General features: G+C 57.0%; 4 protein-coding genes across 4 annotated transcripts; 2 read left to right on the top strand and 2 right to left on the bottom strand.

Moving 5' to 3' along the window:
* Positions 1-246: 246 nt before the first annotated feature.
* Positions 247-2,557, top strand: MTG1 (mitochondrial ribosome associated GTPase 1; the record flags this gene model as incomplete). The annotated part of the gene is made up of 11 exons (XM_079535748.1): positions 247-379; positions 459-521; positions 1,080-1,186; positions 1,267-1,347; positions 1,419-1,475; positions 1,557-1,647; positions 1,728-1,789; positions 1,916-2,012; positions 2,092-2,173; positions 2,241-2,353; positions 2,431-2,557. The coding sequence occupies 11 exons, from the start codon at positions 247-249 to the stop codon at positions 2,526-2,528; spliced, it is 984 nt and encodes a 327-aa protein (XP_079391874.1). The 3' UTR covers positions 2,529-2,557.
* A 1,503-nt stretch (positions 2,558-4,060) lies between these two features.
* Positions 4,061-6,127, top strand: ECHS1 (enoyl-CoA hydratase, short chain 1; the record flags this gene model as incomplete). Its single annotated transcript, XM_079536214.1, is given in 9 exon segments — positions 4,061-4,281; positions 4,283-4,532; positions 4,757-4,931; positions 5,022-5,149; positions 5,223-5,322; positions 5,402-5,506; positions 5,574-5,693; positions 5,823-5,890; positions 5,966-6,127. Coding segments are annotated over 9 exon segments (1,233 nt in total). The 3' UTR covers positions 6,032-6,127.
* A 307-nt stretch (positions 6,128-6,434) lies between these two features.
* LOC306946767 (uncharacterized protein) lies at positions 6,435-7,403 on the bottom strand (the record flags this gene model as incomplete). The annotated part of the gene is made up of 3 exons (XM_079535869.1): positions 6,435-6,678; positions 7,207-7,262; positions 7,335-7,403. 3 exons carry the CDS (start codon positions 7,401-7,403, stop codon positions 6,435-6,437), a joined length of 369 nt encoding a protein of 122 aa, XP_079391995.1.
* Positions 7,404-9,610: 2,207 nt separating this feature from the next.
* Positions 9,611-14,075, bottom strand: ZNF511 (zinc finger protein 511; the record flags this gene model as incomplete). Its single annotated transcript, XM_079536395.1, has 6 exons — positions 9,611-9,680; positions 11,136-11,315; positions 13,113-13,237; positions 13,320-13,521; positions 13,758-13,831; positions 13,932-14,075. The coding sequence occupies 6 exons, from the start codon at positions 14,073-14,075 to the stop codon at positions 9,611-9,613; spliced, it is 795 nt and encodes a 264-aa protein (XP_079392521.1).
* Between the last annotated feature and the right edge of the window lie 464 nt (positions 14,076-14,539).

The raw sequence follows: 14,539 nt of genomic DNA, 5'->3' as shown, positions 1-14,539 counted from the left end.
GCGAAGGAGGCTGCGGAGCCGCGGTGGGCGCGGCGGGCGCTGGGACCGGACCCGCCGCTGAGCTCCGAGGCTCGCCGTTGGGCCGCGGCTCCGCCATGACGCTGAAAGAGCGCTGTGTCACGGCTGGGTCGGGCCACGCCCCCCGCCACGACCGCATCCCCGCACTCACCTCCCAGCGCCGCTCCGCTTCCTCCTTCCGCTTCTCACGGCGGAAGTGACGGGCGGAAGTGACTCACCGGAAGTGTCATGAGGAGCTGGGTGGGACCGCTGCGCGCCGCCGCCGCCTCGGGGCCCTGCTCGGAGTCGGGCGGGTTCCGCACCCGCTTCGATTTCGGCAGCCGCGATGCGGCCTCCTGGTTCCCCGGGCACATGGCCAAAGGTGAGAGCCCGGTAGCGGCGGGGGGGGCCCTTCCCGTCGGTGCCTCCGGCCGCTCCGCTCAGCGGGCGTTGTGTTGCAGGACTGCGGCAGATGCGGGCCTCCCTGCGGCGTGCCGACTGCCTCGTCGAGGTGCACGACGCTCGTATATCCTTAGACGCCGAGTCCTGCGCTGTGCCCTACTGCCAAGTGCTTCCAGTTCCTAAGCCGCTCGAGCGGCACCGGCCCCCCGCACGGCATTCAGACTGCCTCCCAGCTCCCTGCTTTCTCCAGCACGCGCTGTCTCCGTGCCGTACCGCCCTCCGGGTACCACGGTCTAAGTTCCGAAATCCCCCTGAGATGCACCGGCCCCGCAACCCCCAAAATGGTGCCTCTTGTTTTCCATAAGGTCCCATACCGGTCCCCGACCATGTTTTCCCCTACGTCTGCCTCTGCACATAGTCATTCATTCACTCCCTTTTGGTCCCTGTACCCGTATTCATTTGTCCATGAGGTAGTTTGCTCTCAGCCCCATAACCCCCCAAACCAGCCCCCATGCTCCTCTTTTCTCTATGATCTGCTCCAGCATGCAGTTGCTTCAGCGCCCCTTTAAGCCCTGCATCTGTGCTGTTACCTAGTTCCAAGCCTCTTCATCCCACATGCCACACCAGCCCCCCACTCTCCTGTTTTCCCTCATACCACAGTTGTTCTCCTTAGCAGCCACACATCCCACTGTCAGGCCGTAATCCTGTGCTGCAGGAGGTGCTGGGCATCCGCCCACATCTTCTGGTGCTGAACAAGATGGACCTGGCTGACCCACGCCAGCAGTCAGTGAGTGCTGGAGGCAGAGAGTGGGCTGGGACCCCGCAGGGCTTCAGTAGGACAATACTAGTGAGCTCCTGTCCCCACAGAGAGTCCTGGAGCAACTGAGGCAGCAGGGATGCTCGCATGTTGTCTTCACTGATTGTCAGCAGGATGGCAATGTCAAGAAGGTACTGTGCTGCTGCTGTGTCCTCAGTTGGCCCTGAGGCTGCGGTGAGAGCATCCTCCCCACTTCCCACAGATTGTGCCCCTGGTCGCCAAGCTAGTCAGCAGCAGCCCACGCTACCACCGGGCTGAGGTGAGGAGGGGCAGGGAGGCTGCAGCCTGGGTATGTCCTTTGGTGGAGCACAGCACGTGCACGTGTCCTCCTTGCTTTCAGAGTATCGAGTACAGCATCATGGTGATCGGCGTGCCCAATGTAGGCAAGTCGTCGCTTATCAACTCTTTGCGGAGGTTGCACCTCAAAAAGGGTACACCCAAGTTTCCATAGCATTGGGAGGTTGCTGCTCCAGCATCACGCAACACCCTCACTCTCTCCTTTTCCCCAAAGGAAGAGCCACAGCAGTGGGTGGTGAGCCAGGTGTCACCAAGGCGGTGCTGACCCAGATCCAGGTACCATCTCCCCCTGTGGGTGCGGCTGCAGGGTGCAGACTTTCTCCCATGAAGCGCCTCATCACTTTGCAGCGAGGCCTTGGCTAAGAGCCCCCGCTGAGCAGGGTCTTGGTGGTGGGACCGCAGGTGTGCGAGACTCCCCTGATGTACCTGGTGGACACGCCAGGTGTGCTGCCCCCAAAGTTGGCCGATGTGGAGACGGAGATGAAGCTGGCATTGTGTGGTATGGGGCCATGGAGCAGGGAAGCCTGGGGCAGGCTGTGTGGAGAAAGCTGACAAGGCTGGGGGCTTCCCTCTGGCAGGAGCCATCCGTGACCATTTAGTGGGTGAGGACATCATGGCTGACTACCTGCTGTATGTACTGAACCAGCAGCAGCAGTTTGGGTGAGTGGGGAGCAGGGCATGGCTGGGGCACCCCGAGGTGTGGGTGGGTGCCGCATCCTCTCTGCAGATACATGGAGCGCTATGGACTGCCCGAGGCCAGTGACAACATCAGGCATGTGCTGAAGTACGTGGCGGTCACCCTGGGCAAGACGCAGAAGGTGAAGGTGCTGACAGGCACAGGTGCGCATGGGGTTTGGGGATCAGTGGGCTGTGGGCTCTGCTGAGGATTGTGGCAACCCTCTCTGTCCATTCTGCAGGGAATGTCAACATGATGATGCTCAACTACTCAGCTGCTGCCTATGAGTTCCTGCGGGCCTTCCGTGCCGGGCGCCTGGGTAGACTGACATTGGACTGAGGGTCCTGGAGTAGAGCAGGGCATGCCAGATCTCCCCCAGCTCCAGGTGGCGGCATGGTGTGATTAAAGCTGCTTTGTTCCTAGATGGGTCACCTTGTGATGGCTGCATCCTCCCCACTGGGACTGGTGGGAAAGGGAAGGGGGAGGCACAGCCTCCGGGGAAGCCCAAACCGTGCAGGTGCCACCTGTAGCCCCAAGTAAAACCACAGAGGCCTCGGTGCAGGGTGTTACAGCTATCCCCGTACCTGCACCCGGTCCTTGCTTGGGCCGTGTCCAGCCACACGTGGTGTCACCCAGCTTTATTTCCACATTGCTGTGGGATCGCTTTAGGAACCCAGTGGTCCCAGTGGATGCCATCAGTGGTGCAGGATGGCAGCGAGCGGACAGAGCCATGGCACGGCCCAGCCCCATTCCACCTGTTCTGGTGCCAGCGATGTCCAGGCTGTCCCATTGCCTTCGTGGTACTCCGTCTCTGCCTGGGCCTGGTGCAGTGCAGCTCCAGCTGCTGCCCCAGCTGCTGCTGCCGCAGCCACACGCAGGGCCCCGCCATAGCGTGGCAGGCCCCTGTGCCGGCTGCGGGCAGCCCCCCGCGCCATGCCGCGTGCAGCCCCCCGGGAGCCCCCACGCCCGCCCTTGGCGGCGGCTGGTTGGCAGAAGGTGGCAGCAAGCAGTAGCAGCACCCAGCAGCAGGCCACACACTGCCTCATCCTGCTGACCTGCACACAGGGAGGGCTCTGCTGTGGGCAGGTGCTCACCTCACTACGTGCATGTGTGATGCGTCTGTGTGCACCAGCCCTGGTCATGTGCATGCACCCATTGAAGCTCTATAAGCACTGCACCAGGTCCTGTGCCAGGATCATGCATGCACCCTGGCTTACAGCGCACCCATATGTGGTGTGTGAGTGCAGTCACATTGTGCATGGGCTGCAGACATTGCACGCATCAGCACGGGCTGTACAGGCATGCAGGCAGCCATGAAGTCTCCCTATGCCTTGCACATGCATCTATGCGTGGGATGCATGGTGCGTGCATGCAGCCCTGGTTGCAGCCTGCATGTGCATGTGTTGTGTGTGTGCCACATGCACCAACATAGGGATTACACATGCATGCCACATTCACAACATGCATGTCAATTGCATGACACGTGGATTACACATGTCATATGCACCAAAATGAGTGTTACTGGAACCTGGGGTGCACAAGCACATGGTTTGCAAGTGTCTGCGATATATGCCAACACATGCATTACATATCTTGCATAACACATGGATTGCACAAATATGTTGCATGCACCAACATATGTATTACATACACTGACACATGGATGACGTGTGTGTCACATACATCAACATGCTTGCCACACGCGCTGACACACGGGCTGCACAGACACGTGTGAGCCGCTGTGCTGTCACCAGCCCTGCACGTGCACTTGCACCCGGAGTGCCCGACCACACGCTCGGTGTCCCCCTGCACGCACTGCACATCCGCACGACCTCCCGCAGCCATGGGCTCGAGCTCCGACGCACTCGTGCATGGCCAACGCACGGCCGTACGCACCTCTCCGCGCGGGGGCCGCGCATCCGCGCAGCGATCCCCGACGCCTTCCGCTCCCACGTCCCGCGTGGGCGCCTCCCCTCCGCGCTCGCCGGCCCCGGGACTGCCACCCGCTCCGCTCCTCTCGGCGTCGGGCGGTGGCCACGGGGCCGCGCCGCGCGCCCTCGGGAGACGTGAAGAGCGGACACGCGTGGGGAGCTGCGGAGCCCGCGTCGGCCAATGGCACAGGCGCGCCGCGGGCAGCGGCAGCGCCGACCAATGGGCGCGGGGCGGAGCGAGGCTGCAGGACGGCGGGGGCGTGGCCGCGCAGCTCCGCGCCTCGCAGCGAAATGGCGGCCTCGCTGCGCGCTCTCCTCCGCCCCGGTGCCGGTGTCTGCGCCGGTGCCGCGCGGCGCCGCGCTCTCCTGGCGGCACTCCGCCCCCTCGTGGCGGGGCGGGGGTACAGCGACGGTGAGCGAAGGGTCGGCGGCAGCGGGCGCTGGGAGGGGAGCGCTGCGGGGTGGGGGGAAGAAAGGGCACCTGGAGTCAGGGGCGGGCAGTGGGCTTAGGCCGTGCTCGGGACACCGGGAGCCGCCCACACGGAGCGCGGAGCCCACCGCCCACCTGGGTGAAGATCGCCCCATAATGGCGCGCGGTCACCTGGCCGCGCAGGGCCCCCGTTCCGCTTCCTGCAGGTGCAGAAGGCCGGGGCGGGCGGCAGCGTGGGGCTGATCCGGCTGCAGCGGCCCGAGGCGCTCAACGCGCTCTGTGCGGGGCTGATGGAGGAGCTGGGGCGTGCGCTGGACGCCTTCGAGGCCGACGGGCAGGTGGGAGCTATTGTCATCACCGGCAGTGAAAAGGCCTTTGCGGGTACGGCCCCGACACCCTGTGGTCCCACCCCCCTCCTCGGGGGATCCCAACGCAGCCCTTTGGGTACAGCATAGGCGGTCCCCCTTGCAGCCGGCGCTGACATTAAAGAGATGCAGAACAAAACCTTCCAGGAGTGCTATAGTGGCGGCTTCCTGGCTGGCTGGGATCGGGTGGCCAGTGTCCGCAAGCCCACCATCGCCGCCGTTAATGGCTTCGCTGTGAGTGCCCCTTCTGTGTCCCCGTGTCCCACGTCCGTGCTGCCCATATACCATAGCCTCACTGTGCTTGCAGCTGGGCGGCGGCTGCGAACTGGCCATGATGTGCGACATCATCTATGCCGGGGAGAAGGCGCAGTTTGGGCAGCCCGAGATCCTGCTGGGGACGATCCCAGGTGAGCGTGGAGGCTGTGTGTCCCGGGCGGGTTGGTGACAGCCGCGTGCCTGCTGCCATGCCCACCGCCCCACCCCCAGGCGCCGGCGGAACGCAGAGGCTGACCAGGGCGGTGGGCAAGTCGCTGGCCATGGAGATGGTGCTGACTGGGGAGCGGATCTCGGCGGCGGAGGCCAAAGCGGCAGGTAGGGGTGTGGGTGAGGCTGGGGGCACAATGAGGACTTCCCCCACCACCTCCCTGCTTGTCCCCAGGTCTGGTCAGCAAAGTCTTCCCCACGGAGAAGCTGCTGGATGCGGCCATTGGCTGCGCTGAGAAGATCGCTACCAACTCCAAACTGGTGGTAGCTATGGCCAAGGAGTCCGTCAATGCTGGTATGGGGGTCAGGGATGGGGTGAACTCGGGGTTTTAGGGGGCTGAATGGTGTTCCCATCTCCTCGTCTCTCATCGTGTCCCATCTCCTCATCCTCATCTTTTCTCCATCTCCTTGTCCCCATCTCCAGCGTTCGAAACAACACTGACAGAGGGCAACAGGACAGAGAAGCGCCTTTTCTATGCCACTTTTGCCACCGTGAGTACAGGGCTGGCCCTGGAAACACAGGGAGGGTGAGGCTGTGGAACACCCCAACCCATTCACTGCCACCAGGACGATCGCAAGGAAGGGATGACTGCATTTGTGGAGAAGCGCAAAGCCAACTTCACTGACAGTTGAGCTGCAGAACCAGCAGACACTTGTTCCCCTTTGCTGCCCTTCACCAGCTATGTGCCTCAAAATGAAGGACGGGTCTGTCAGCACCGCAGAGGGAGCCAGCACCCAACACTGACTGATGCCCACACCGGGCAAGATCCTCAGCAGGGTTTTGCTTGTTATTGCTATTAAAAGGCTTTCCTGGTGCTGCCAGTGCATCAACATTCTTGTTGGGAGTTCCCAAACTGAGAAGCACTGGAGATGGCTGGGAGCCCTTCCCATGGGCTGACCTGGGGCTGGGGTGATAGGCCAAGCCCCCTGGCCTGCTGGACTCTCCTATTCCTGTCAGAAACCAGGCATCCACCAGGCTGCTCAACAAGGAGAGGTTTACTGGGGGCCCACGGGGAGGGCAGGGCTGGAGCCTCATTCAGCTGTGGTAGAGGTGGTCACGATCCTCTGAGGGGCCATTTTCCACTTCTGCTGATAGAACCAGGCGCTCTCTGCAGGACTGGAGTTCAGGCTCCACCTCAACCTTGACTGAAGGGTGGTAGAGATGGTCGCGGTCCTGCTCTGGCCCCACCTGGACCCGAGCAGGGTCTGGAGGGAACAGAGGCCGTGAGGCAGTGTCCTTGGCAAGCTTGGCTTCCTCTGCCTCCTGTGCGGCCTGGATGCTGTAAGAGAGCAGAGGTGGCCCATGGGGCAGCAAGTCATGAAAGCTGACCCCATGTTGTCAGTGCCTGCTGAGGGCTGAGTGGGTCCATTTGGATTTAAAACATGAATTAGTGGGCTCTTTGGGTGCTCATCTCACGAGTGGCACAGGCACGATGGCAGCATTGCTGCAAGGGAAGCAATAGCAGCTTTGAAGCAAGGTGAAGCAAAACCAGGGCCATGCATCTTAGAGGGTTTGAGTGACGTGAGGGGAAATGCATGAGCAGGAAGCCCCTTAACTGTTAGGAATTCAAAGCAGCAAGGATAATACATCCCCTTAAAGTGCCTAATCATAGAATCATAGAATCATAAACAGCCTGAATTGAAAAGGACCATAACGATCATCTAGTTTCAACCCCCCTGCTATGTGCAGGGTTGCCATCCACTAGACTAGGCTGCCCACTGATGTTTGCCCACTGCTTTCCCCAGCCCAATCCCAGCCACAATGCAGCACTCAGTGGTGCAGGCAGTGTGGCTACAGCCCCTCTTACATCTCCTTCGCCAGATTCTGCTCCGCATCCACATCCCGTCTGAGACCACCAAGAGCCTGCAGCAGAGAAGGACAAGGTGAGGGTCAGCTCTGTGCCCGGCCCTGGGCCACAGAGAGCTGTGGGCTCACCTGGGTGCCTTCGGGGGCTAGCAGCAGGAGAGCTGCACCCAGCAGAACAGCTACACCGCAGGGACCCATGGTGCCTCTGCCTGTGCATAGCCCTTGCCCCGCACTTTGCCCCTGGGTGTGGTGCAGCCACGCGTGTCGTGTGGTTGCATGGGGGAGTGGTGTGGGTCATGCAGGTGCACCCCATCGTGCACATGTATACATACACCCTGCAGAGCACCAGCAGCTGTCGAGTTAGCAGCTGCTGAGGGCTGCGGGTCTGCAAACTCATTCCTCAACACCAAACTAGGAATCCAAACTAGGCCAGCTGAAATAAACAGTGAAAGGAGAATAGCTGTGCAGCGCCATCGCCATCACATAGCTGAGCACCTGCTCAGATGCTCTCAGTGGCTCTCCTGCCCCGTGTGCTGTGCACAGCAGGGTTTCTCTCCAGCGTGAGGTTATCTTCAGCTCCTGCCTCTGAAGGAAAATGGATGGATTTGGTGCTTTCAGGTCGCAATTCCTTTGCTGATCCATTTTTCCCCTGGGAGATGAATCTTAACATGAGTGTTTCACAGCATGCAAAGAAGGGCTAAGCATGCAAAGAGATGGGGAAGGATCTGGGGGGCAGGAGGTGTAAGGAGCATCTGGGGTCCCTGGGTCTGTCTGGCCCAGAGTAGAGGAGCCGAAGGGAGGCCTTGTGGCGGCTGCAGCTCCTCACAGGGAGCGCAGGGGCAGCGCTGAGCTCTGCTCTGTGTGACGGCGACGGGCCGAGGGAACAGCTTGGAGCTGCCAGGGGAGGGCAGCTGGGGGTGAGGGAAAGGCTCTGTGGCAGAGGGCGGTGGGGTGGAATGGGCTGTGCGGGGCAGTGGGCACAACCCTAAGTGCTGGAGCTCAGGGAGTGCTGGAGTGCTGCTCTCACACATCGGGTTTGGGTGGTGCTGTGCGGAGCCCAGAGTTGCATTCAATAATGTCCGGGGGTCCATGCCATCTTAGGTTATCCTCCAGTTTTGTGATGTGATTCTACCTCCCCTGACAGAGAGCTCCTCCCCAGCATTCCTATAGCCCCTTTAGGTACTAGAAGGCCACTCTAAGGTCTCTTCCATGCTTTCTCTTCAACTGAATACCCCAGCTCTAGGCCCATCTCCTTAGCAGAGGTGCTCCAGCCCTCTGTCCTTGTGGCTTGCTCTGGATCCACTCCAACAGTTCCATGTCTTTCTGATGCAGCTCTGGTGATGGCACAGGCCTGACATCCCATCTCATTGCATCCCACTTGCTCCATCCCTGCCTTCCATCTGCTGTTCCTCCCAGCCCAGCCCTGCAGCCAGGATTTTTCTCCATCTTGTCCGTCATCTGCCTTTCCTCCAGCCACACTTTCCTGCTGCCCTCTGTCCCTCCACCCCAGTACCTGCAGTGCCCACCAGATCTGTCAGTCTGGGGCAGCTCTCTCTGCAGGCTGAGGAGCAAGGTGAACTAACCAGCTGTTTTTAAACAGAATGAGGCATTTTAAAACTCCCAAAGAAATCTGTAGAAATTGCTCCCTGCTCATATTTGCAAGGATTTTTCAAAGCCTTTTATCCTTTATTCCTTCTGGTGAGGAGGGAGGGAAAAGAAGCAATTACAAATCCTTAGCTTCTTGGATAAATGCCATACCAACAGCCTGTGATTCCATTTTTTTTTCCTTTGTGGACCATTTACTGAATGCCACAGTTTAAAGAGACCATAGGGACAGGAAGCTGTGAGCTCTGTGGTTTACTCTGTGGTGGGAACATAAGGAAAAGGGTACATGTGCCTCTGGTGGAACTTTCCTCCCAGGAGAACAGGGCTAAACAGGAAAGAAGGCATAAGGGGATACACCCTCTCTTGCCAATTGACTTGGAGATATTTGGGGAAAATCTCAAAGACTCATACCATCTGCCTGGCTCCACCTACATCTCTGGGCAGCAGCTGATGAGACACAGAAACTCAACAGCAGAGAGGCAGAAAAATTTATTTCCAGTTTGATTTAAGGGGAAATCAGACAGGAGAGCTTTTGTGTCTAACGGAGAATAAATACAAGCAAGGCTCTTCTCTCAATTTCTGCCAAAGAGACGTGGTACACAGACACGAAGGGACTGTGGCAAAGCACCTCCCGAAGCATCTAGATATTCTGAACTGCACCACCGCTCTTTTCTCCTTTTCACCTTCCCGTTATGGAGCAGATCCTTGCACGCAATGGCAAACATTCTTGCTTGGACACAGGGGCTTCAATCACAATTGCTGGTGTCGTTTTGTCTTGCGCAAATCTACTCTGCTGACATTCACACTTTCTTACGTGAGCCTTTAAATCCTCGGGTGGCACCCTGTCCAAAGCAGATTGTGGACGGGATCCTGGAACAGAGACGCCAGTTAACATGCATTTGTGAGGTCTTTGCCCTCTGTTATCAGCAGAAGTCCTGCTGTGACCAGTCAACTAGCAACAACAGTCATGCTTTAAAAGACAAAGCTGACTTAGCCCAGGAATGCAAGGCAACGGTGTTGGAGGTAAAAGAGTAATCTTTTGGGGAACTTGATACCAAAACAAAATTGACTAATCTCTCCAAGATACAAGCTGCAAGTGCGAAGGTCTGGCCGCACACCAATTCACCGGGACAAGCTCTCTGCATCGGCCCATTTCCAACACACACCCTGTTCATTGCTTAGCACCCCACCACCTACAGGAGCACTGGGATATTTTACATCCTGCATGGTTTCAGGCTCCCAGAGTCTAAATCACCGATGCCAATTCAAAATATAGGTGAAACGCTGGTTGTCTTCCACTGACGGGGCACATTTATGTGACGGATGCCTCTCATCTCTCTTCACAATGGGAAAAACGTAACATGCTGCTGGGAAGTTACAGTGTTATTTTTGCAAAAGTGTATGATTGCAGAGAAGAAGCAAGAAAAGTGTGGCCTTTCAGCAACCAGGAGGGTCACATCAAATTCAAGACAGCATTTCTTAATGGCATATAACCTGTTATTCTTGAAAAAGCAGTCAAGTTTAACACGTCACCTTGGACTGCCTGGTATCACTGTAACCCATGGACAAATAGAGGGGTCAGGTTTCTGTTGGATGGACCACGCTGGCATCTCAGGTGTGACAAACTCAAAGTACAAGCATCCCTTTGCCAACTGGGATAGTTCAAGAAAAAACACAATGTGTTTAGAGGCCATTAAAGTGATCAATAAATGACAATGATTCAGGTGCTGTTTCAGCAACTTTTTGATCACATACTACCTCACGCAGGTTTTATGGTACATGATGAAGAGGACTTCGTAAGTGAAGCCAGCATCAGGCAATTTGTTTTTAACTTTTTGTAAAAAAATCAGAAAGCACAGCAGTGCTGACCTGACTTTGCAAAATATATGATTCAGAATAAGGCATCGACATGCTTTGCTTGTGTCTTGTCCTGTGACCCCATGGGAACACAGGAAGCTGCAGTCAGTTTCCTGGGAAAGTCAGCTAGGATGGCAAAATATTACAAAGCAGGAAATACACGTTTGTGTTTGGGGGCTTGGACTCCAACAGCTTATCTTCAGACCACTATCACTCTGCAGTACCCTGGGAACATACCAGGGGCTGGCAGAGCAACAGCAACAATGTGCTGACAAACCTTTGCAGTAAATGCTCACTCTTTTTTTCTTCATGCTTTTTTCTATTTTAAAAGTGCTTTTCAAAAATAAATAGAAATATCACCTCTTCTGTACCTAGCACAAAACACCTAGCGTGGTATTGCACTATGCAATTAAGACAATATGGTCTCAGCCCCAGAAACTGTTGCCTGTGCAGGTATTTGGCTCAGACCTGGATTTATAGAGACGCTTCTCTGGTACTGAAGTGCTGGCTGTAGGCTGAGGGACCTCCATGCTCTCACTGGGCACTACTTCCATGTGGTCTGCCTGGAGCTGCTCTGAGGTCTCCACACTGACATCCATCAGCATGCTCCCATCATATTCTGTAGGATAGCTCACGTGCTTGGCACCACTGCAGAAACAAAATGTGACATCCTTTCTCAGCAGCTGACATGTGAGCATGGAGCAAAAGAAATGAAAGGGATTTTAAAGAGGGCAATCAGGCCTGGCTGAATTACCGCATGAAAGAGGCACCGAGATTTGGCTGCACAAAACACCTGCTGCAGGGCAAAATCTGGGACTCCCAGTCCCTCTGGTTACCTGTGGTAGGGCTGTACCACTTCACCACTTCACATGGAGAGATAAGCAAAAGTATTCAGCACACAGCTTAGTTCCTACATGTCACTCTTCAACTCATAAAGCTTAATGCATGAATGGTCTCCCAAATGAGGCTGGAGCACCTCCAGTCCAGCCCTCTGCTGTGGAGAGGTGATGGTACAAGCAGGTTAGTACAAGCAAGCTCTGGGACTCCCAGTCCCTCTGGTTACCTGTGGTAGGGCTGTACCACTTCACTGGGCAAGGAATTTTCTCATCATCCCATCCTCAATGTCACTGAAGACTGTTAAACATCAGTGCCTGTATTCTCTGTCTATGTTCTGGTTATATCAGTATTCTATATCAAGACATTTCAGCAAGTCTCAGGTGAGTTCTGACTTTCTAAGAGGAAGACACACTGAGATGTACTACAGTTCCCAAGAGCTTCCACATGCTCCCCAATTCCGGGTAATGGGGGGTGAAAGGGCTTCTGGGTGCCAGCAGTGCAGCAAGAAGCACAGTCATTGCCTTCTTCTCATTTCCATTTGAGTTATTAATTGTATTAATAACTCAATAATATTTCTCATTATCTTACATTCTTTTACCATTTGTAGTAAATTTGTTCTCTGTCCTTATCTTAATTGGGTTGTTTTTCTTTCTTTCTCCCCAGAAGAGGAGAAAGGGCCCCCTTGCCCTGTTCCGCTTGAAATGATGACTTTATAGCAAAAGCAGAGCTTGGAAACAGCAGAACAGGAGAGATATGAACTGCTGGAGTGCGACCAGAGGAGGGCCACACAAATGATCCAAAGGATGGAACACCTCCCCTATCAGGACAAACTGAGAGCTGGGGTGGTTCAGCCTGGAGAAGAGAAGGCACTGGGGAGACCTGAGAGTGGCCTGTCAGTATCTAAAGGAGGCTGTAAGAAAGAAGGAGGTACACTTTTTAGCAGGCTCTGTGTGATAGGACAATGGGACAGTGTTGTAATGGGACAATGGTTTCAAAATAAATAGGGGAGATTTAGATCACATAGAAGGAAAAAGTTTTTTTTACAATAAAGGTACCGAAGCACTGTTACAAGTTGCCCGGTAAGGTAGTGGTACCCCATCACTGGAGACATTCAAGGCCATGCTGGATGAGGCTCTAAGCACCTGATGGAGCTGTGGGTGTCCCTGTTCACTGCAGAGGAGTTGGACCAGATGGCTCTTAAAGGTACCTTCCTATTCAGATGATTCTATGACACGATTCTGTGCATGAGTGGCCAGAAGAGAAAGCTATCTGACAGGTTTACAAAGCCTCCTTATGCTCTATTCACACTTTTCAGGAGTAGGAATATTGCAAAGACTTGGAAAGAAAGCAGGACAAACACACACTGCCAGAGAAAAGTGCTGGACTTGAAAGAGTACAGAGGGAGAGAATGAAGACACACTAGGAGAAGGCAAAACATTGTCACATGAAGTCCCACATGTATATCTATTCCCACAAGAAGCAGAAAACTTCACTACTGGGCTCTTTAGATAGCAGCTTGTGTGCTTTAGAAAGGAGTGGGACAGCAGAGATGCACAATGTCACTTCTGCATGGAAAAAGCAGCTGTGCTGCTGCCGTTGTGCAGTTACCTCTTCACTTTCTTTGGTCTGTCAAATCGGAAGTCAGCAGGGTATAAGTGAACAGTGACCAAGTGATCCTTCCTGTCTTTGCTGCTCTTGAACTTCTCCGCACAGCCTTCTACCAAGCACTTGTACTGAAAGAAAGGAAAGAAGACACCCCCTGGGAAGGGTGAACGGCCGGTCTGTGTGGCAGCAGGGCCCTGGCCGTGCCCTCACCATATTCTGCTTCTCAGCCATGATCTGGAAGAGTGAGTCGTGCCACTCAGAAATGTGGATGTCCAGAAGGTGCCCCGAGGGGAAGGACCTCCTGCAGAAGGAGCAGACGCTCCGGTGCAGTGTGTTGTAGTGGTGCTCGTAGCCCTCCAGCGTGTCGAACACCTGAGAGCAGCCGGAGATGTGGCAGCAAAACTCAGACACCCTGTAAGGGAAGGACAGCACGTTACGGCATCCTCAGCGTGTAAGTGTAAGTGATCATACGTTCAAGCATTACTAGAGGGCTCTGCCCCAAAGGTGGTGGGCACGGCACAGAAGCTGCCGGCACTCAGGGAGCGCCTGGACACAGCTCCGACGAAGGTATGAGTCGCTGTGAGTATCAGGGGCGGCCCACCGGCCCCGGCAGCGCCCGGGGCCGAGCTCTCCCTCCACGCGGCTCACCTGGGCCTCTCCGCCTCCTCGGCGCGGCCCGTGAGGGCCTCCCGCAGGAAAAGGTGCCTCTGCACGTCACCATCCTGCAGCGGGGGGACACGGAAGCCGTGGGGCAGCCGCGGGGCAGCCCTGCCGCCGCGCCGCGCCGCCCGCCTCGCCTCGCCTCGCCTCGCCTCGCCTCACCTCAAACAGCGGGTGCCGCGGGCCCAGGCGCAGGCGGCGCGGGGAGAAAGCGAAGGGCGGCCGCGGCAGGGCCCGGGCGGGCGGCGGGACGGGGGGGAGCGGCGGGTGACCCCGCAAGCGGCGGCGGAGGACGGACAACGGCATGAGCCGGGCTGGGCCGCGCAGGCGCCCGCAGCGCTTCCGAGCGGCCGCGGCGGAGACTTCCGGGCGGGTAGGAGGGACGGGAGCGGGCCGGGGCCGGCGGGAAGCTGCGGGAGGCTGGGGGACGGAGAGCGGAGCGGGCGCCCGGCCCCGTTCTCTGTGTCGGCTTTGGGCCCGCAGCGCTGCTGCAGGGAGCCGCTCGGAACGGGCCCGGCGTTGCGTCTGTAGCGCGTGGTTCTGATACGTACGGCAGGCCGCGGCGGGCACTCGGTGCGAGCCCTTCGGCTCCTGCCTTCCAGCCTGCGGGTCTCGCTGCTGGGAGAGGGCGGGCATCCTTACAACCCGCCCGGCAGCTTCTGCGGGGCTTCAGCCCCTCTCCCCTTGAGTCAGCGCCGCCCTCGGAGACCTCTCCGCTAATGTGGTGCCTGGAAGGCAGCCCTGCTACTCTCCACCCTTAGACCGAGTCT

This window comes from Tetrao urogallus, assembly GCF_951394365.1.
Source record: "Tetrao urogallus genome assembly, chromosome: 5".
Taxonomy (NCBI): Eukaryota; Metazoa; Chordata; class Aves; order Galliformes; family Phasianidae; genus Tetrao; species Tetrao urogallus.
The sequence above is the reverse complement of the archived record's forward strand: the minus strand, read 5'-3'. Positions and strand labels throughout refer to the sequence as shown.